The 21,712-nt window shown below is 40.1% G+C and overlaps 1 protein-coding gene across 1 annotated transcript in view; it reads left to right on the forward strand.

The window, feature by feature from the left end:
• The window catches only part of LOC127935413 (atrial natriuretic peptide receptor 1), a 108,413-nt gene that overhangs the window by 16,301 nt on the left and 70,400 nt on the right, over positions 1–21,712 (forward strand). The window contains exon 3 of the mRNA XM_052533245.1: positions 10,596–10,783. Coding sequence (XP_052389205.1) covers positions 10,596–10,783 — 188 coding nt within the window. The remainder of the gene's footprint in view (positions 1–10,595; positions 10,784–21,712) is intronic.

The raw sequence follows: 21,712 nt of genomic DNA on the forward strand, positions 1-21,712 counted from the left end.
CAGGTTTCCTGCAGAGGCAGCGTTTTTCAGCTTTCAGACTAAACCAGAATGTTCAGCCTGCTTAAATATGGATGGTAAACGCAATTGTCAGTCCTTTAAATGTTCTTCATTGAAATTCTTGCCTTTGGGCCTTGCTTTTCATTTTGGTTCATGCTTCTGCATATTGCACCTTGGCATGTTCACAAAACACTAGAGAACCAGTGGAGTTTGTGTCCAGGTTTTATTTTCTGGTGTATGCATATGTTTTTGTGTGAGGGGGTTAACTATGCTAAGATTTCTATTTGAACATCTCTGTACATTTAATATAGGCCAGAATAGATATAAGCATTGTATTCGGCTATGGTTTCACTTGTGTAAATTCAAATATGTTACCAGTCAGAAGTTGACAAAACATGGTTGACAAAAATCACTGAAACTGTTCATCAGTTACATAGCAACCAAAGGCACACTATCTGAGAACACTAGGTTTATGGCTCCACAGGAATGTGCAAAGCAACTCTTAACTCAAGCCTCTCAAAAACAGACATATAATACACATAAAAAAGGGACTTTTCTCTAATTAATTCATAGACAAACCCTTCTTTGAAATAATTCACATATACTTTAGGGCATTGTGTATGCTGTTACTGTTTGTGATGAGTTCGTTAACAGAGACAAGCAGAACATGCAGGAATCATATTTAAATCGACTTTTGCGGCTTTATATTTACAGATACATATCGTGATTTGATTTAAGTGTAATGACCTATTTTTGATTCATCATTCATTCAAAGTTTGACAAATCCGTGACATTCCGCATAAAACGGTTACAAAAATTCTGTATAAAAAGAATACACTGCGTAATGTTCCGGCTTATCATGAAACCACTTGCCTGATGTGAACATAAAATATCTTACATACCACCACTGGTGAAAGGGCCAGTGTAATGCAAATATATTTGAAAGGTCTGTGCAAGGATATCGTCACTTTCTCACAAGACCAGTCAGATCTCGTGCCACGAGATCTCGTCACACCCCTAGTATTTACGAGTGTGCAGAACTCAATGAGCCAGTGCTAAACAATAGATCCAGATGCAATTTGTGTGGCTGTGTCCTCAGTCCATAAGTGGAACATTGGTCTGTACACCTCCCACTTTGATGGATCAGTGTTTGTCTTGCCCATACTGATTCTCTATCCAATCTTAACCCTGGATGCTGTCTTGTCTCAGCACATCAGAGAAAGCATATTTCAATTATAATCAGGAATGCTGTTCCCTGGAATGCTGTACATTGTCAATAACCTGTTAACTTTTAAGTATTAGGATAAAAGGGAAACTTAGCTTAGCTTATGAAGACACATTGAGATGAACGGAGAGTGAAGTATATCCAGATGTGATGAAGACGCTTGATTTTTGTTGTAGGGAGGGCTGATTGTGACTGAATTATTCTGAAGTCACTTCCAAATCAATACTGGTTGATGCAGTGAAAACTGACAAAACTGAATCTGAAGTGAAATTCATGTGGGCAACAAATACTTGTCCTGTGTGAGTGTTTGTGATGAACTGTCTTAGTGACTGAACTGAAGCTGACATAACGTTTGACTGTGCGACAAAACCCAAGGCTGAAACAGTGCATTTTCTGTTCAATGAAACACTCTCAGAAAAAAAAAAATACAGAAGTTGCGGTTGCACTTTATTTTACAGTACGTGTACTAACATGTACTTATAGTGTACTTACAGTGTATTCATCTAAGAAAGTTCTGGTAATAAAAGTTAACTACATGGGGTAGGGTTAGGTTTAGGGGTAGGTTCAGGGTTAGTACCTAGTTATTACGTAGTTATTGTAATTACTATAGTAAGTACATAGTATGTACATGAGGAACAGGACTGTCACTGGGACGGTACGTTTTATGTACTAATATATAAAATGTTAGGTACTTATATGTATCTTTAAGATGCCAGTGTAACCCCTCTCCGAGCGGGGCTCGAACCCGGGTCTTCCGGCATGGGAGGCGGACGCACTAACAAAGAGGCTAAATGGCTACAGCCACTAGCGTCAGTCGCTAGTGCGTCTCTTGAGATCGGGGAGTGAGGTTTACCTGCACAGCACCACTCGCTGGCCTCCGTTACACTCACCCCCCTAAACCTCACTCCCATCCGGGTCACGGCACCAATGTAACCCCTCTCACCCGGGTCCAAAAATGAAAATTATGTCATTAATGACTTACCCTCATGTCGTTCTAAAACAGTGAGACCTCCGCTCATCTTCAGAACACAGTTTAAGATATTTTAGATTTAGTCCGAGAGCTCTTAGTCCCTCCATTGAAGCTGTGTGTATGGTATACTGTCCATGTCCAGAAAGGTAAGAAAAACATCATCAAAGTAGTCCATGTGACATCAGAGGGTCAGTTAGAATTTGTTGGAGCATCGAAAATACATTTTGGTCCAAAAATAACAAAAATTTATTCAGCATTGTCTTCTCTTCCGGTGTTCTGTCGATTTGTCCTACGCTGTCAGATTTTCCTACCTCCAACTAAAACAGTGGGTAGTACAATTCCACAACGAAAAATGCTACTGTAAAATTATGGTTTATTAATGTCTACACCTACCACAACCCTAATCATACCCTTACAAGTACTACAAATACAGTAATTATGTGTTATATTCGCGGTTGTAGCTAGAAGGGATACAGCTACAGGAAACCAACAATTAATATTATTTTCTACCAATTAGATTGCGTTTTTATTAAAGTCTACACCTACCCCAACCCTAAACCTACCCTTACAGTAATGCAGATACATTAAATATCGTTGTTAAGCATGAGACAAAGGACGCAATATTGATGTGCGCGTGCGCAGTAAACCCGGGTAGGAAAATCTGACAGGGTAGGATAAAATGTCAGGACACCGGGTCTGTTGTGAGTGCGTTCAACTGTCACAGTAGTCGTGCTCACAACAGACCCAGAAGAGATGCTGAATAAAGTAGGGACTGAGAGCTCTCGGACTAAATCTAAAATATCTTAAACTGTGTTCCGAAAGTCTTACCGGTTTGGAACGACATGAGGGTGAGTCATTAATGACATAATTTTCATTTTTGGATGTACTAACCCTTTATGGCACCTTTTCAAAAAGCAATAATTTAGGTACTAATTTTCAACTTTAGTTACAAATCTGGTAAAACAATGCACCTTTTAGGGGTAAGTACAAAGGTGTACCTTTTGAAAGGGGACCGTTTCAGTGACAGCTTTTGTATGTCTTTTTCAGAGAGTGTAATGTGAAAAATGAATATACATTTTCACTTGCTAAAGATAGCATTTAACAGTGTCATTAACTTATTAGTGTTTTTAGTGATTAACTTAAAGAGAGCGTTATATGTAGCGGCAAATCTAAATCTAAATGTAAAAATACAGAAACAGAGTGTCCACAATAGCCAATAAATAAAAAAACTAATGTAGTACGGATGCATTGTTAAAGAATCCCTATTAAAGAAGCTGTTATAGACCACAGTTAAAATTATTTGGACATTTTCTGCTATAGCATTTAGGCTATTTATGTATTTGATGGAAAGCTTGAATTAAAATCCATGTATGTATGTGAGCTTGTATGTGAGGCCATACTAATGATGTATGTAGCATGCTAGTCAAACATTGCTCAGCCACCCACCTTGTAGGTTTAATTAACAGAGTTTCTGTTTTCTCTGAAAGCTTTAGGCTTTTCCGGTGAATATCTTTGTGGATCATTAATTTGACATTCTGACACTAGACTATTCATCACAGGTAATAATGAATGATATTCCCAGGGTATTATAGCATCAAGCACCTTAAAGTCTGTGAGGAAGTGCCAGACAGCATAGGACAGTGACAAAGGCAGAATAAATATGCTCTCTAACAGTAATACTGACACTCCACGCTCACGTTCTTAACAACTGGTTAAATATATCCCCTAGATGCCTGGGCACGCTTGTCACAGAGCATTCTCTATAATCAGGATCTGACACAGACTTTATTAAGTATATGAAAATGGACATTTCAGCTAGTGAGGGATGAGAAGCATCAGTTTGGGATAAATGTGGACAGAGTTTGGGGATAAACAAGCTGAATTGTTATTTATTACGTGATGTATTGTTCTGCATATTGAAAGATTGCGACTACGTGCAGTTCAAAAGAAGAGGTTTTTTTTTTGTTTTGTTTTTGTGGCTTCCAATAGAGTGCTACAGTGATGACGTATATCTGTTAGCATCTCCCTGGTTCTCTCAACAAGTAATCGGCTTTTGGATTATTGCAGAAAAATAAGCTCTGTGACCACTTTAAGTATGATTCTTTAATGTTTTGTTCATTATGATAATCTTCACAAATTAACACAACTTGAACTACTAAATGTAAGCTATAAGTAAACTAGCTCTAACTAATATGTACACTTTAGAAAGATTATAATATGTAATTTTTAAGTACTAATGTCTACCTTTAAAGTACTATGATGTACCTTTTAGGTTTTTAGTTAACGACAATAACCCTTACTGGAACAATCCTCAATCGCTTTACGTATACGTCGACATTCCATGTCCTTCATTGTAAAACCCACGAGACACAACAAAAACACAGCTCCGACCACAGCGTCCTCCATCCTCCTGTTGTTCAAGTTGTTCTTCTTTGTCAACGTTGTTGAACGCCGTGCACAAATGACATCATTGTCAATCGGCTTACGTCATGTCCTAGTACACATGGTCGGTGCCAATGCAAATCTTTAAAATGGTCCTGGGAAATAGTTCCCACAAATTCGTCCCAGTACTTTTTAGTACTGTACATTTAGTTGTGGAACTAAAGCAGTGCGAAAGGCCCTATTGTGATTACGTTGGAGCTCAGACTGGTAAAGTTCCTCTATAATAAGGAGCCTTTTAAAACGACCCTGACAGTACTCCCCCAAACATTCATCTGTCAACACTGACTTATAAATACAAGATTTGGTTAGCAGAGATGGCATAAAAAACTTGTTTATAGCCTGGGAACATAATTATTGTAAGGGGAGGAGAGTGCTTGATGTAAAATATTGCCTTTGGATTCGTATCTTTGGGTTTTTTGTTCTTGGTAAGGTTTTTTGATGCAAGATCTCACAGGGGCCATAAACAGAGAATGACGTACCTGATTCCATCATTTTACCTCTGGCTAGTCGTCTGAGGTATTTTCAGTTTGATTTTATCTGACTGAGAAAAAAAGCTGTTTATGTGTAGTGACTCAGTATGACGAGAAAGCAGCGACAGCGTGAAATGAAAAAATGAAGAACTCAGAGCAAAACAATGAGAGGTGATTTTTCTGTCAGTCATGCCGTAAACTATTCCCAGCCCTGTCTTCTTACATTAAATATGAAGGAAAAACAGAACTATATCAAACAGTTCCCAGCAGATACCGCTGTGCCAATGATGTTTAAGGGTACATACTGTAAAAAGGGAGTTTACGTGATTGCCAGCACTGGCTAAATTGCTTTTTGTCAGAATAGTGTACTAGCATATGTACACCGTGTTCCAAAATATTATGCAAGTGACATATCAAAAGGATTTCGGTACATTAAAGAATCAGATTTTTTGTGTTTGTGGTTTTCACATCATTTCAGGAAACTATCAATCTCAGACTGGTTTGGTCAATAGTTTGCCAGGTCTTCTTAGGTAAATGGAAACCCTACTTAAAGAGGTTGTTCCACATTATTAAGCAAGTCACAGTTCTCGTGAAATATGGTGAGGAAGAAAGATATTTCTGAAGGTGAAAAGTATGAAACAATGCAATTTCTTGCAAAATGGATCAAAACAAACAATATTTTGCTAAAAGCAAATGGATTATTATTGAACCGTCAAAAGATTTGTGAGTGACTTAGAGCACAAAAGATCTTGGTCAGATGAAGATTTATTAAGGAAAGTTTTTGTCAAACAAATTGACTGTATTGTAATGTCAGCTGTAAAAAAAAGCCACTGCTGAGCAGCAGACAGGTGGAGAGGATCTTGAGACTCCATAAACTTCAAACAATTGTTCATTTGGAACATGGTGTATTTCTGCAGTATGTATAGTAAGCTGGCATTCAAATGTTTGGTGTAGGTAAGATTTTAACATTTTTGTAAAGTCTCTTTTGCTCATAAAGACTGCATTTATAAAATACAATTAAAACAATAAAAAAAAAATATCATCAATAAAAGCTGCTGTAGGTAACTTTTGTAAAAATATATTTTTGACATATTTGTTAAACCTGTCATTATGTCCTGACAGTAGAATATGAGACAGATAATCTGTGAAAAAATCAAGCTCCTCTGGCTCCTCCCAGTGGTCCTATTGTCATTTGCAGAAACTCCATCGCTCCCGGTAAGAAACAACCAATCAGAGCTGCGGTCCGTAACTTTGTTTGTGTTCAAAATGTAGAAAAATGTATAGAATAAGCGAGTACACCATGAATCCATTTTCCAAACCGTGTTTTTAGCTTGTCCTGAATCACTAGGGTGCACCTATAATAAGTGTTTATATTCAGACTATTTAGATTGCTTCGGGGGCACCGCGGCGGAGTAACCCAGTACCTTTGTGATTCTTCATAGACATAAACAGAGAGAAGTAGTTCCGGCTACGATGTTCTTCCGCAGGACGCAAGCAGTTCTGTTTATTAACCGCTAGAGCATCAAAATTTCCCTACCGCAGCTTTAATGCATGAATGCATGAAATAACTTAAAACACATTCTGCTGTACATTCACCAAATTGGCAAGTATATTTAACTCAGGTGGATTAAAAATGTGATAAATAAATAATGCTTTAGGTGCAATTTTTTTAACATTTATCATTAGGTAATGCAAACTGTTTCTCATACTGTTATTAGAAAATGCAGTGTAGCATGTAGTAGGCAGTGATCGGTTTCATTTTCAGTACTGACTGAGCCTGAGTCAACAATTAAACTGGATTTTCACCAGGGCATTGCAATTAGGGAAATTACATCAGAATTGCTTCCAGCCCTGAATGGATTTGACTGAGCTGTGATTCTGATTGCCTGTTGATTAGTGGAATGAGGAGTGGAGATTTCTCTTAATTATTTTGTCACCCGGTGATTATGATCACATAAAAACAAGATGACACAAAGTGTTAAACTAGAGATAATATTTACCATTTACAAGCCAAATTCCCTGTTCAGATGAAGAAACAAACTGACCTACATCTTAGATGGCTTAAAGGTGAGTAAATGTTCGACAAAATATTTTTTTTTATTTTATTCTTTTAATATTTCATTCCATGACCCTCACCAAAAACAGACCAATTATCCGCTCTACTGCATGTTATGCAAAAAAGAATTCATGTGGTGAGGGAGTCATGTTGTTAGGAAAGAAAGAAGTCTGTTTAATATAAAGGGAACAAAAGAACATTAGACCTAAAAGTGAAGGAGACAGAAGCTATGCAGTGGCATTGGAATTCTTTTCAAATAAATTTGTGTTTTAAAACTTGGAAAAGAGTCACTGTTTCTTGGAATTGGCATGAAATGACCACTGTTAAAATCATTAATGCAAACCACGTCATAGATTGTTAGTAAAGAGTCCACACTTCAGCTGTGAGCTCTCGTGTAGGTTCTTCTGTTCCGTTCATCATTCAATTCCATGTGCGTGGAGAACACCAGACTGCTATTGGGCCAGTTAAAGAGGATAATGACATATGGGTTATTCCCAGGGCATCATAAATGAAGAGCTTGTGTGTAGTCCTTTTTGGTAATCTTTTCATCCGAAATAACGAGCACTCTCACATCTGTCACTGTTATTTAAGCCTCACCTGCTGTGAATCTCACACAGCAGTGCTGCTGATGCTGCACACCTGAGAGACACAAGTGCTTTCTGTTATTGTTGTGGTATGTAATTAGGGTTTTATGACATCTGCAAACATCTGTGAGTTTGGACAGAATTCAGTTTGGTTCACTCAAGTATCAAAGTCTTTTTCCGAACTCCATGGCAACAGATAAGGCACTTTATCTTCTGTCACCGGGAGTTCCTCCATGATCAATTATTTATGAAATTACTGCACAAAAACAAAGGCTTCTACAGGTGATAGAAAGAAACCTAGATAGAACAACAAACAGACAGATAGACTACCTATCATTCTGTCTTTTTTCTGTCTGTTTGTCTATCTGTCTATCTATTGTTCTGTCTGTTTTTTTGTCTGTCTGTCGGCCTGTCTGTTTATGTATTATGTCTTTCTGTTGCTCTGTCTGTCCATCTACTGTATCTGTTGTGTCTGTCTGTTTTGTCTGACTGACGGTATATATGTTTATGTATTGTTCTGTCTGTCATTTTTCTGTCTGTCTGTCTGTCAGTCTAGCTATCTGTTGTTCTGTATGTCTATTTTTTTGTCTGTCTGTCAGCCTGTCTGTCTATGTATTGTTTTGTCTAGCTATTGTTCTGTCTGTCATTTGTCTGTTTGTCTGTCTGTCTCTGTGTAGCTATTGTTCTGTCTGTTTGTCTGTCTAGCTATTTTTTTGTCTGTATGTCATTTGTCTTGCCCTAGCTATTTTTCTGTCTGTATGTCTGTCTGTCTGTCTGTCTGTCTGTCTAGCTATTTTTCTTTCTATATGTCTATCTGTCTGTCTGCCTGTCTGTCCTAGCTTTTGTTCTGTCTGTCTGTCTGTCTGTCTTATTATTGTGCTGTTTGTTTGTCTGTCTGTCTGTCTGTCTATTGAGTGCAATAATATTCCATTCCAAACAGCACCTCAAATAGCACCTCACCTCTACATCAAGCCCATCAATAGAAGCAGGTCTGTGGGTAATTTTCGTGGCGATCTGACCCCTTTGGCATTTAGAAGCGTGACTCCCAGTCTGCACTTCTTCATATGCCTGACATATGCTGCACTTCAATGACTGTTACAGAATCAAATATACCTGCTATCCAATGCCTCCTGCAATGCATTAAACTCTTATATTCTTTGGAAATGTTAATAAAAGCAGCAAAAATGTATTTATTAACTTTAGGGTTAAAATACTTTTATTTCAGAATAAGAACTTTAAAGACCCATTATAGAGATAACTATAACCATAATTATGTTAGTTTCCACACCAGGGCACAGTATTGTACTAGCCTTAAGGCTTTGTGGCACTATCATCACAAACAGAATTCTAGTTTCTGTTTCTAGTTTCTAATTCTGTTTGTGCGACCAATGGCAGATGGAAGTGTTTGAGAAACCTGAAAACAATTATTGCACTTCACTTTAGTGACGCCATTGCTGCAAAACACATTAGCTTTAAAAGAAAAAGCCCTCTTTTTGCTGGTCACTTGCAAACAATCCTAATGTATTTATAGAGACCTCTTACCTTCAGAAAAACCCACATATTATTAACTGTCAGTTTTTTTAAATAATAATCACACTTTGGCAGAACAGACCTCGGAACATGTAGTTCTTGGTAAAATCAGCATGACAGATATTCATTGCACAATATGATTTACCCAAGTACATGTTCTTGAAACAACATCCTTTGTTGGTCCTGAAACTATTTTGACACAATAATAGCCCATAGCCTGTTGCTGAATCACAGAGAAATGATCCGTTGATATAAATGTTGTTCATCCCATCCCTTAAACTTAATGCTGCTTGCAAGTCTTCCTAGGAAGCATCTTCTTAGCAGTTTAGAAGTTATAACATGTTTTGATTTTGGTTGTAGAAAAAATGACTGAGTAAAACAAGAACAAAACCAATCATTGAATAAACTGTAAATATGAAGATTCATAAAAATATGCTTTAAATGATATGTGGTGCAAAATAACTTGCTCTCAACCATGTGTAAATAATACATAAATATTGCATTCTGTGTGCTTTTAGACATGGCATCTTGCTAACACAATAAAATTATATATAATAAATTAACTAGCTGAATTTTAATTTAATTGATACATGACAATTATTGAAAAAAAATAAACTATTATTACTATTAAACTTATTATTATAGATTGCAATTATTCAGAGAACCACTAGTATTTGTCTGTGATTTTAACACTTTAATTGAATAATTTTTGACATGTGGCCAAATATTTTCTCTTTATGCAATATAGTGGAACCAAAGCTAATAAGAGAGTTCAGAAGATCCCACAGCATTCCTGTACATGCATGATTGGATATCATTAATATACACATTTAATTATCAACTCTGAGGTTATGAAATTGTCATGCAGCCATTGCCTAAATTAGTAATTTTTTATTTATATTTTTCCTGAAAATGTTGTTTCTTTCCTCATCAACAAATTTCATATAAACTAACATTTTAACATTCTTGACCAAAATAAAATGTTTTTTTAAATAACTAATCAATTTCCTTGCAATTTCCAAAAATCCCAAGTCATACAGTTTGGGAAGCACAACAGCATCCTCATGTGCTGTACTTCAATTGCGGCTCTTGGAATGAGTTTCAGCTTGTCAGCTGTTAATAACTTCCAGCATAATTGCAAATTAAAGTGTCAGACTTTCAGGTGCTTTTGCATTTGCAGTACTAACCAAAGCTCATTTGCCACACAAACACATTCCATTGTTTTAATAAGCGGGTCTGAATTCTCATTAAGTCTTTAACTTTTTTTTTTAACAAGTATCCTTAAGGCAGATAATTGAGTTTCCCTATCTTGTGTTTGCAGTGGTGTATGTCTGCTGCAAGTGGCAGACGTTTCGCAAGCTGATGGTGGAGTTCTTGAGGTTGGGTCTTCCTCAGGAGGAGTACGCCTTCTTCTTCATTGATCTGTTTGGATACAGTATGCAGAGCCACCCTGCCAAACCATGGGCACGCGGAGATGCTGATGACAATGTGGCCAAGGAAGCATTTAAAGTGAGTTTGATGGACATGCCCATAAAAAACAAATAAATCAATAAAAGCAGCTGTGGTTGACAGAACTTTATAATAAAAGCTATGATAGCAACAGTTTAGGTTTTATGGATTTTTAGGTTTTTTAAGGGTTCACATGTTGTAATTTTAAGTTTTCCTTTCTTTTTAGAGTGTTACAAGCTGTCCGTGCATAGATAAGATTCCAAAAGTTCCAGGACAGTTCAATCCAAATATTCAGATGTGTTCAGAGCATTTTATGGAGGACTGTTTCCTGAACCTGGAAGAGTATATTAGTATAATGCATAGGCATATTCACTGTGAAAAAACATATTTGTACAGGTCTTTGTTGATGTGTGATTAGCAGCCAGCTGCAGCTGTGTTTCTCCTTTTTAGATAGGATCTGACAGTGCTGTGTTTGGCTCAGAGTCACAAAGAAATGTGATTGGATATTTGAAATATGCCGAAATGTGACAGTTCTGGGGGTGCTGTCGCATGGCTTCATGTCTTCATGTGGCTCACTGCCAACCGTCACCCCTACTGCGCCTGAAAATTTACTTTCTAAATGTTTAATTAGGCTGGAACGAGATCATGTCCCGCATATTTCTGTCAGCTATCTGAATCCTTTTGAACATATTTTTGGAGCATTTAATGTCACTGATGGAATCTGGTAGAAATGTGTATGTGTGGTGCTTTAAAAAGCTAATTTTGATTACATAAATGTTGTAAGCTATGAAATCGAAAAACTGATACAACAAAACTGTCATCTGCCTTCAATCTGAATAGAGACGTGTTGTGTTTGATACAACTCCGGGGCTTTTTTTTTTTATTTTTATTTATTTTTTTTTCACTCTAAGGAACTACATTATAATGAGTTCTCACACAGACTCGTAGAGAAGGCTGATTTACATTCATTGGCATTAACTAACAGCTGTGGTGAGCTGACATTTACTTATCCACAGACAGGAATCATTCCATTAGGCTCATAATACAGTTAACAGTTGGTACAGAAAATGATTTCATCCACTGTTTGCGTCAGAGGTGATTGTCCTGTTTGGACATTTATGTAATTAAAGCGGTCATATGATGTTGCTTAAAAGAACATTATTTGGTGTATTTGGTGTAATGAAATGTGTTCAAAAAACATATTATTTTCCACATTATTTCCAGACATTTTCCACATTATGTACATTATTGTTCTTCTATGCCTCGCCTTCTGAAACGTGTAGATTTTTGCAAGGCTCGTCACTCTTAAAAGCTAGGTGTGCTTTGATTGGCCAGCTATCCAGTGCATTATGATTGGCTAAATGTTTCAAGCGTCTGACAGAAATGTAACGTCCCTCTACATATACTGTTATGGCTTGTCCCGGTCAGAACAATGGCATGACAGGACAAAAACAGTAAAACCCATTACAAACGAGGCAGTTGTTGCATTCAGCAGTGGTGGCTCGTGGGTTTTAAAATAGAGGCGGCATACTAATTGTATTGGTCTGGAGATCCCTGCCGATTGTTATTATTATTATTTGCTTAACCACTTTAAAATTGCTTTTTGGTGGCTTTTAGTCAGAAAACGAAAAGAAAACGACACACATACAGCAAGATCATATAAATTCACTTAACTGTCCTATCACTTGAAACAAACATCCACCCCTTCTTAAAAGTCTGTGTTAAAAGAGAGCTGCCTGTTGTGCTATTTAATAAGGCCCACTGCTGTAGCCTATAGTTCTAGCTCCCTGTAATTTAAATTTTTATATATACTGTTTGCATGACAGCTTTCAAAATCTGTTAGCGATCAAATATTCAATATAGCTACTTATCATAAGTAACTGTTACTTGGTAAAAAAAAAAAAAACGGGAGACATTCAAAATAATAGCATGTAATTAATGTTTCTACAATGATGGGTTGATATACCAGAAGGAACATTAGCCTCCTCTGTGATGTTCCTTTTCTCAACGGCGCTTTCACATAATGGTGTTGGTAACTGTGAAATTACAAACTAAAATATATACATTCTGAGACATTAACTGAAATGAATTGTGAATTTTATTAACATTAAATCGTCATCATTTTCACCTAAAAATTATGTTCGCCACTGGCATCCAGTGGGAACATAATTAATGATTATAAGGACTTATACTGTCTTTTTACACATTCCATTGCATATCGTGCCACGGAAACACAAAACCATGTCTGCATTTTTTATAAAGAAATTATAAAAAAACAAGTGCTTCTCTACACAAATAGCAAGAGGCTTGAGTGAGGAACGGCCCCCGGCTTGAGTGAGCAGCAGCCAGTGGCTATAACAAGGAACGGCTGGCGAATTCGATGAAGCAGCGGCCGGAGGTTATGGCAACTTGTGATGACCCAGAGCTGGACTCTGCCTAGTCCACAGTGAAAGCCGATCCGGTGATCCACATTTCGAAGTTGATGTTTTTCCTCCGTGACCAGCACCGATCTCGCCTGACCACATCAGACTTCGTACTTCCGCTCAATTTCCGTTTGCTTCTGTACTCAGTCTGATATAGCAAACCAGCTCCCAGTTTATTTCCGAGGCCGCACCAGCCATCCAATCAATGAACAGAGGGTGGGCTGAGAGCCATGATGTAGACACGAAGCACCAAATTTAAGATTGTAGTTTAGGTTAGGGAAATCTAAAATGACAGCAAACATGGAGAGACGGGATGCTATTCGCTCTGTTGTGGAAAATATTCTGGTATTTGTCAACTGAAGCCCAAACAAAAAAACTGACAGAACACAAATGCTGATTTTAAATTTAGTAGATTTGCAAACAAGTAAAAGTACTGGACCTATGTCCAAACAAGCATTGTAGTGTTTAACCCACCTCGGTGACACTACTCCGTGATGGCAAGTCCATGGCCTTCCTCTGCTTTTTTTATGGTCCTTGGAGTTTTATAGGGTGTATCTCTGTCTCTTTTATCTGTCGAGCTCGAACTGGTGACTTTTTGACACGTCAGTGCTTCCTTCCTTTTCTAGTCCTTGAATATTGCCATGTCATGCTGTAATCTTGCAATTTAGTAGCATTTCCGACAGACTCAAAATTAACTAAGAGCTTTGTTTAACAGAACTAATCCTAACTTTGACAGTTGGCAGCTAATATTTTCTTGTTTGTCTCTACTGTCAAATATTAGTTTAGATACACTAATTGTACTGTGGATGCATAGATTTACTTCACAGAATCTGTTGTTCACAGCCATCTTCACTCCGGTAGGACTCACCATGACGCTGATGGAATCAATGAGAGTGCAATCCAGAATGTCACGAGCTGGAATCCAACATCTATCCTCCGGACCATAGCCCTCCCAGTCTACCAGGTATTGATAACCTTTTACCCCTCTGTCTCACATCAAGGAGCTGCCGTACAGTATAAGCCGGAGACCCCTCGATAAGTCTAGGAGGCAGAGGGCAAGATGTCTGGGGCTGAAGGAGGGAGCAAATGATGGGCTTTATCTTAGAGACATGAAACACCGGGTGGATATTCTTAAACTGAGGGGGGGTTTAAATTGAGCCGACACCGGACGGAGCACCTTAGAGATGTAAGATGGTCCAATAAATTTTGGTCCCAGATTACGTGAGGGGAGTTTCAGAAGAATGTCCTTGAAGGACATCCATACCTTCTGACCGCACACGTAAAGTGGGGGCTTAGCACAGTGACGATCCGCTGACGCCTTATTCCAGTCACCAGTCCAAGTGAGGGATTCTCTGGTGACCCTCCATGTATGGAAGCATCTCTGAATAAATGAGTGCGCGGATGGAACAACGGCGTCAGATTCTTGGGAGGGGAATAAGGGTGGCTGGTAGCCTAAACAGCACTGGAAGGGAGATAAAGCCGTAGACGAGACCAGGAGGGAGTTATGTGCATACTCCACCAAAGTTAACCTGGAACTCCAAGATGACGGTTCTGCAGACGCCACACAATGCAAGACTCTTTCTACGTTAGTTCTGACCGTTTCTGGCATAAACAACAGGCTCTCAGGGCACCCCGTGGGAACTGTGACGTTGCGAAGAGCTTAGCGGACTCTGGACTCCACTCCTCGGGTGACCATCGCTACCACCCGATCGAGAGGCAGCATGGTCACTGGGAGGATGGATCTTGGTTCAGCCTCAAAGATCCATGAAAGTGCATCAGGCTTACCGTTCTTGGATCCCGGATGGTTGGACATGATAAAATTTAACTGACCGAAGAATAGTGCCCAGCGAACCTGTCGGAAATTAAGTCGTTTAGCGGTGCAGATATATTCTAAGTTCTTATGATCGGTCCAAACTATAAAAGGGATCTCAGCGCCCTCTAACCAGTGACGCCACTCCTCCAGCACCAACTTAACAGCCAGTAATTCCCTATTCCTGATGTAGTAATTCCGTTCCAAGGGGGATAAACGATGAGAAAAAATGCACAGGGATGTACTCTGTCATCCGAAGGTGACCTCTGAGGCAAAATTGAACCCCCTCCCACCTCTGATTCATCCACCTCCACAACGAACTGATGAGACGGATCGGGAGTAGCAAGAATGGGAGCCAAAACAAAGCAACTCTTTAAATTAGAGAATGCAGCCTGAGCCTGCGGCAATCAACAGAAATGTCTTCGAGTGGAGGTGAGATCCGTCAGAGGGAGGGCGACCTGGATAAAATTCTGAATGAACCGTCAGAAATCGCTGGACCGCTCTTTGACTATCTGCGGTGGGCCAGTCAGCAACTGCTTTTACCTTAGCAGGATCCATTCGGACTCCGTCGGGGTAAAGAATAAATCCCAGGAATGGAACCGACCATGGGTGAAATTCGCACTTCTCCACCTTGGCGAATAAACGATTCTGGAAGTTCCCCCTCCCTAATCCGAACTAGGTGATTGTGAAGGTCCAACTTCGTAAAGATGGTTGCCCCCTGCAAGAGCTCGAAAGCTGATGACATCAATGGCAAAGGATAACGATTCTTGACCCTTATGTCATTCAGGCCTAATCTATACAGGGATGGAGCGATCCATCATTCTTCCCCACGAAGAAGAACCCCGCCCCAGCCGGAGAGGAAGATGGCCGAATGATGCCAGCTGCCTGAGAATCATTGATGTACTTCTCCATGGCCTCCCTGTCAGGCCCAGAAAGAGAGTAAAGGCGCCCCCTAGGTGGAGAAGTGCCAGGCAACAGATCTATTGCACAGTCGTACGAGCAGTGCGGAGGAAGAGAAAGTCATGGTAAGCCTCCAGTACATTCGCCAGGCTCACCAGCTCCTCCTGTATCACAGAACAAGACATAACAGGAGAAAATACAGGACCCAAACATTGAGATAAACAACAAGAGCTCCATGCTAGAACAGAATTAAGAGTCCAGTCAATGTGTGGGTTATGTTTGACCAACCATGTGTGTCCTAATACTAATGGAGCGGAGGGAGAATGAATGAGGAGAGAACGAATCTCCTCCGCATGATTACCTGAGAGGGTGAAAGTATTAAACCTGGTGGAGTTTGTAATTCTAGTGAGATGGGTGCCACACAGAGTCCTGGCTGAAATGGGCTCGGCCAGTGGAACTGATGGAACACCTAATCAGGCAGCCAGCTCATTGTCCATAAAATCACCCTCTGCTCCAGAATCAATTAAAGCTGACACCTGATGAATAGTTTTATTAAATTGTAATGAAGCCTGGAGGATGGAACGACCACCAGAGGGCAGCAATGTATTAGTGACGCTCACTGTACACCCTCCTTGGATGAAAAATGCTGCCCCTTCACTGGACACGAGGCCGGCACATACCTTGCCCCCCCCCCCCCCCCCCCCCCCACAGTAAAGACACAGTCTGTGAGTGAGGCGATGGCACCTCTTGGTGATCGTCAACTGGGCTCTCCCGATTTGCATGGGCTTCTCCCCAGGCATGATGGGACGCTGAGAAGTAGCGTCACCCGCCGCTCCAGTGACCAGGTCGGAGAAGAGCTCGCGAGAGACCATGACCCTCCGATGCCGCAACTGGAGAGCTATCCGGTTGTCAACACATATGGCGAGGTCGACTAAACCATTGTGGCTGGGAGGCAGTTTGAGAGAATATATCTCATCCTTGATGAAGTCTGCCAACCCATAAAGAAAGTGATCCCACAGGCACACCGCCTCCGTCCTGCTGCAACACTGATGTTCATTGTCCCACATGGCCGTTCCCTATTCCCTCGCTTGTCCGATTAAATGGTGATGGTGAATGCCACCTAAGATCGCTCTGTGGGAAAACAAGAGGGTTGGAGTGAAAAAGTCAGCGAACATTGTGACAGAAATGAACGGCAAGGTTTGGGCTCACCGGAATATGGAGCAGGTGGATTAAGATGAGGTTCTGCATGACGGGAAGCAACGGTCTCTGCTGCCTGAGGATTTGGAGAACATTCATCTCCTCTGCTGAGTCCATTGGTCAGTAGATTCTGTCAGGAACGTGAAGAGAGAGAACTCAAACGCAGATAATTTGTGCAGCAGTTTATTAGGTACAACTAAAAATCTAAAAATAATCCAACGTGTGGTGACACACACACAAACCGAAACCTGGTGTAACAACTCCAGAGCCGTCCGTACATACACCTGCAAATACAGGCTGTGGAGAACACCTCTGGTGCAATGCCCAATGGGACGTGGAAACAAGACAGAGGATCTAAATGGGTAAAGTCTAATCTTACTGTAAGCAGCACAAACTGGGCTATAATAATATGTGAAATGCATGTATGTACACCAGTGGTTTTCAACCTGTGGTCCGCGGCCCCCTAGTGGGTCGCGGTGGTATTACAGGTGGGCCGCCAATTACTATTAAAAGAAATAATATTGTTAATATATGTAAAAATGTCTAAGTCATAACATAACATCATTTCATATATATATATATAATTAAATAACAAAAAAGAAATATTAAACTGTTACTATGCTTCCACTATTCGAGCTCGCTGAATAGCTTAATGGCAGAATTTTCCACGGCCCTGACCTCCTGCAGTATGCTATCCAATCCAATCAGAATCCAGCGCCTCTAGTGCGAGAACAGAACAGACTGGCCATATGCCTAACTCCAGGTTCACACTCTGTCTGTAATGCATCTTTTTTTCCGAGCCCATGTTAACAGATCAGGGCCCGGTTCCCCAAAACGTTCTTATTGCTAAGTAGTTCTTAACCTATTCCTTAAAGGGGGGGTGAAATGCTCGTTTTCACTCAATATCCTGTTAATCTTGAGTACCTATCGAGTAGTACTGCATCCTTCATAACTCCAAAAAGTCTTTAGTTTTATTATATTCATAAGAGAAAGATAGTCTGTACCGATTTTTCCCGGAAAAACACGAGCGCCTAGAGGCGTGACGTGTGGGCGGAGCTAAAGAATCACGAGCGCCAGTAGGATTTTGTGTTGAGCGCGTCTGGAAGCTGTGACACAGATCCAGAGGCTGAAATTTAACAAGAGCAGCATCAGCAAAGGCTTCTCTATGTGGTATGTACTGAAACTGTATATATTTGCTTAGCGGTTTTGGAAAATGACTAAGTTCCACTTTGTCATCTTTTTTTTTTTTTTTTTAAGCTGTACATGTGGAAAGTGCAGTTTGATGACAACATCGCATGTTGTTTACTTGATGTGCTTACACGCCAATAGCTAAGTTAATAACACAGAGATATTTGAAGCAGTTTTACTCACCGCCTGCGGTTCCAACACACGATCGTGACCCTTTTTCGTTGGGATTGCATTATCCTTAAGAAATAAACGATGTGCAAATCCAGCGTCAACCTGGGCCTTGTTTGTAAAACAAGCATCTTCGAAATGCAGGGAAGAAACAAAAACACTTGCACAACTTCGTTGATGCTCTGTAAAAATAAACTCCATCCACTGGTCCCTTAATGCTGTTTCTCTTTTGGTAATCTGTGCAGGGTTGTCTTGCCCTGGCAACCAAAAACACACTCCTTTTGTGACATGAGTGATTGTCTGTGCACAGCCTCTCTCTGCTCTGCTATACGGGAGCGCGCGCTCTTCCGGCAGACGCGCCCTTAGCACCCATATAAGGAAATTCCGCTCCATCTAACGTCACACAGAGCCATACTCGAAAAAAACTTTCCGAAACTTGTGACAAACCGGAAGGAGTATTTTTGGAACAGAAATACTCCTTCAAACGTACAACTTAATTTTTGAAACTTTGTCCATGTTTAGCATGGGAATCCAACTCTTTAAAAGTGTAAAAAACTCAGTATGCATGAAATAGCATTTCACCCCCCCTTTAACCTCTCTCTTATCCTTATGGCACGATTCCCAACAAAAAAACGCTAAGTATATCTTCTGTAAGTCACACTTTCATAAGGTTGTTCTGGACCTTACTTAGTGTTGTTTGATCTCGAGACGCTACTGTACAGCAGTCTTTAGAAATCAGCACAGCGCAGTACAAGTCAAACTATGCTATGACAACAATGATTTTATGTTATTGATATTTTAAGACTAATAATAAAATATGTTCGCAATGGATACAGGCCAATTTATGAAGTTGACTTTATGTGCATCAGAACTAATATGGTGGTAATTAGCCTAGGCTTTTTCGTAATGTAATTAAAGTGAATTGGCAATCACTTTTGATAATTAAAATCTGGCAAACAATTTGGCTCTAAATGTGTAACGACAGGTAAAAGAGGAGGAAGCAATTGCAGGCAATCAGATGATGTTTATTAGAAAGAGAGTCCAGAATGTTGGCAATGGCAAGGAAGGTCTACGGTGGCGTGAGAAGAGCTGGATGGTGAAGTCGATGGTGCAGGTGAAGGAGGTCAATGGATGAAACCAGGAACAGACCGGAACACTGACACGAGGACGACAACACGAACCCAATCCAGCACACAAACACGGAAGACGGTAATCCAACTAGGACACGGAAACATGAGAGAGGATCTGACAACAGAGAGAGAGCGAGGTGAGTATAAGTAGCTGAGGTGTGATGAAGATCAGCTGGAGCGAGACAATCAACACCCAGGTGATGACAATCAACTAAACGAGCACATGGAGACAACGTAAGTACAAAAACAACCACAAAACATGACACGGAGGAAACACTGGATTTCCTACCGTGACAAAATGGCTAAGATCTATAAATGGGTAAGCATGGTGGTGTCCAGTAAGCGACCAACTATGGCAGCGATCCAATGTGTCCTTGTATTGAATCAAAGACAGAGCCGGACGCGGAGCCATTTAGTCCATGTCAGTTTTTTTATTCGGCAAAACTTAAGCCCTTTTGACATTTTGCCTGACGTGGCTATATATAAAAAAAATTTGCCTCCCAAGACAACTCGTTGTGGAGCTGCTGGACCAGGGTAATGCGGGGGAATTTTGCTTTAAGCCCTGAAGTCCAGCTGCTTGCAGCGCTGTTTTTTTTTTTTTTTCATCAAGGTGGTGGGAGAGGGCTACGGCCTAATCAAGACCTCGGTGTGGAGGTGCATCACTCATCCCTATCGCCAATCCATCAGTGATTGATCAGGCGTAGGCTACTTATCGTGAAAGGGATACGCGGCCATAAACGTGCAGGTTATAGTGGACCATAGGGGTGTGATCTCTGACCTGGTGGCAAGGTCCAGCAAAACTTCAAGTTCCTCTGACGAGTGTCTTGGTGCCCTTTTTTACGTTGCTTCCCCAGCATATTTTGTATCTAACTTTCTCTCTCTCTCTGTTCATTGTAGATAGGTTGCTTTTTATTGAAAACATAAACCATTTGCAATTAATACCGCATTAAACAGACGTTACTGCAGCTGCTTGCCAATCAATTCTGATTGTAAAGTACCTTACCATTAATATAATAGTGTATTTCATAATTTTTATAAGTCGTTAATTTAATTTATAGTCTATATTTTACTGATAACTTAAACTTTGTTAAAAATAAATGTTACTGTAATAATTTGAGGAATGTTTCATTTGCATAGAAGGTGTTGTCTTTCTTAACGCTGTAATGCACCTTCACGTGAAGTAGAAAATCGATTCCTGAGCAATCGATGCCAACTAATTCAGCACCCTCAGTTTGGACAGCGCTCTTGTAGCGTCAGACGTAAGAGGCAGCGTGCTAAGAAGCTTCCTAAGGGACACTTCGGGGAACACACTTAGGAACATAAACAACTTTGGTAAGATATATCTTTCAAGGTCTTCTTAGCGCGCTAAGAGTGAGCGTTATTGGGGAACCAGGCCCAGAGCGTTCACACTGCACGCAGTAAAAGGCTAGAAATAAAAACGTGCGAAAATAATTAATATCTAACACATGAGCATAGAGAGAGTTATAGCCCTGCACGGGCCTCAAATCTAGGCCCGAGCCCGGCCCTGGCCCGAGACGCTCAGGCCCTAGCCCGACCCGTGTCCGACAGCTCATCAGAATTATCAGCCCGAGTCCGGCCCGAGCCCGAGCCCGTGTCTTTATTTATTTATTTTATTACACAGCGGAAGCCTGTCCTATTTGCAGCAATTAAAAAAGGGGTCAGTTTTGTGTTATGTTTCTTTTCATTTCTTTATCAAGTTAGTTTAGAAAAATGTTTGAAGCATTTTTTTAAAAAATGACGATTAACGTTAAACAGCCGAGCCGACAGCAAGTAGCCTAAAACATATTTAATCAATTAAGCCTCTCAAATTAACGCTAATACTTTACTTGGCTACAATAAAATCCATAGATATAAAACACTTCAAGAAAATGTCACACAGACAGTTAGTTTAATAAATGTTTGTTTATTAAACCACAGTGAGTAAAATAAAAAATAAAAAATCAAATACTGAGGCAGGCTCGCAACAGCGCTCGCAAACGAAATGAGAAATGAATCTAAACAAATTAAATTAATTAAAAACAAACTTTCAGGTTATCTTACCTCAAAAATGCACCACAGAACATGTCCATTCTTTTTTCTGCTGCTGCTGGCGGGACACTAAACACAGAGCGAGCCAGCCTTGACAGTCGCGGTAGCAGGGTCTCGTGCTGTT

This window comes from Carassius gibelio, chromosome A19 (genome assembly GCF_023724105.1).
Source record: "Carassius gibelio isolate Cgi1373 ecotype wild population from Czech Republic chromosome A19, carGib1.2-hapl.c, whole genome shotgun sequence".
Classification (NCBI taxonomy): Eukaryota; Metazoa; Chordata; class Actinopteri; order Cypriniformes; family Cyprinidae; genus Carassius; species Carassius gibelio.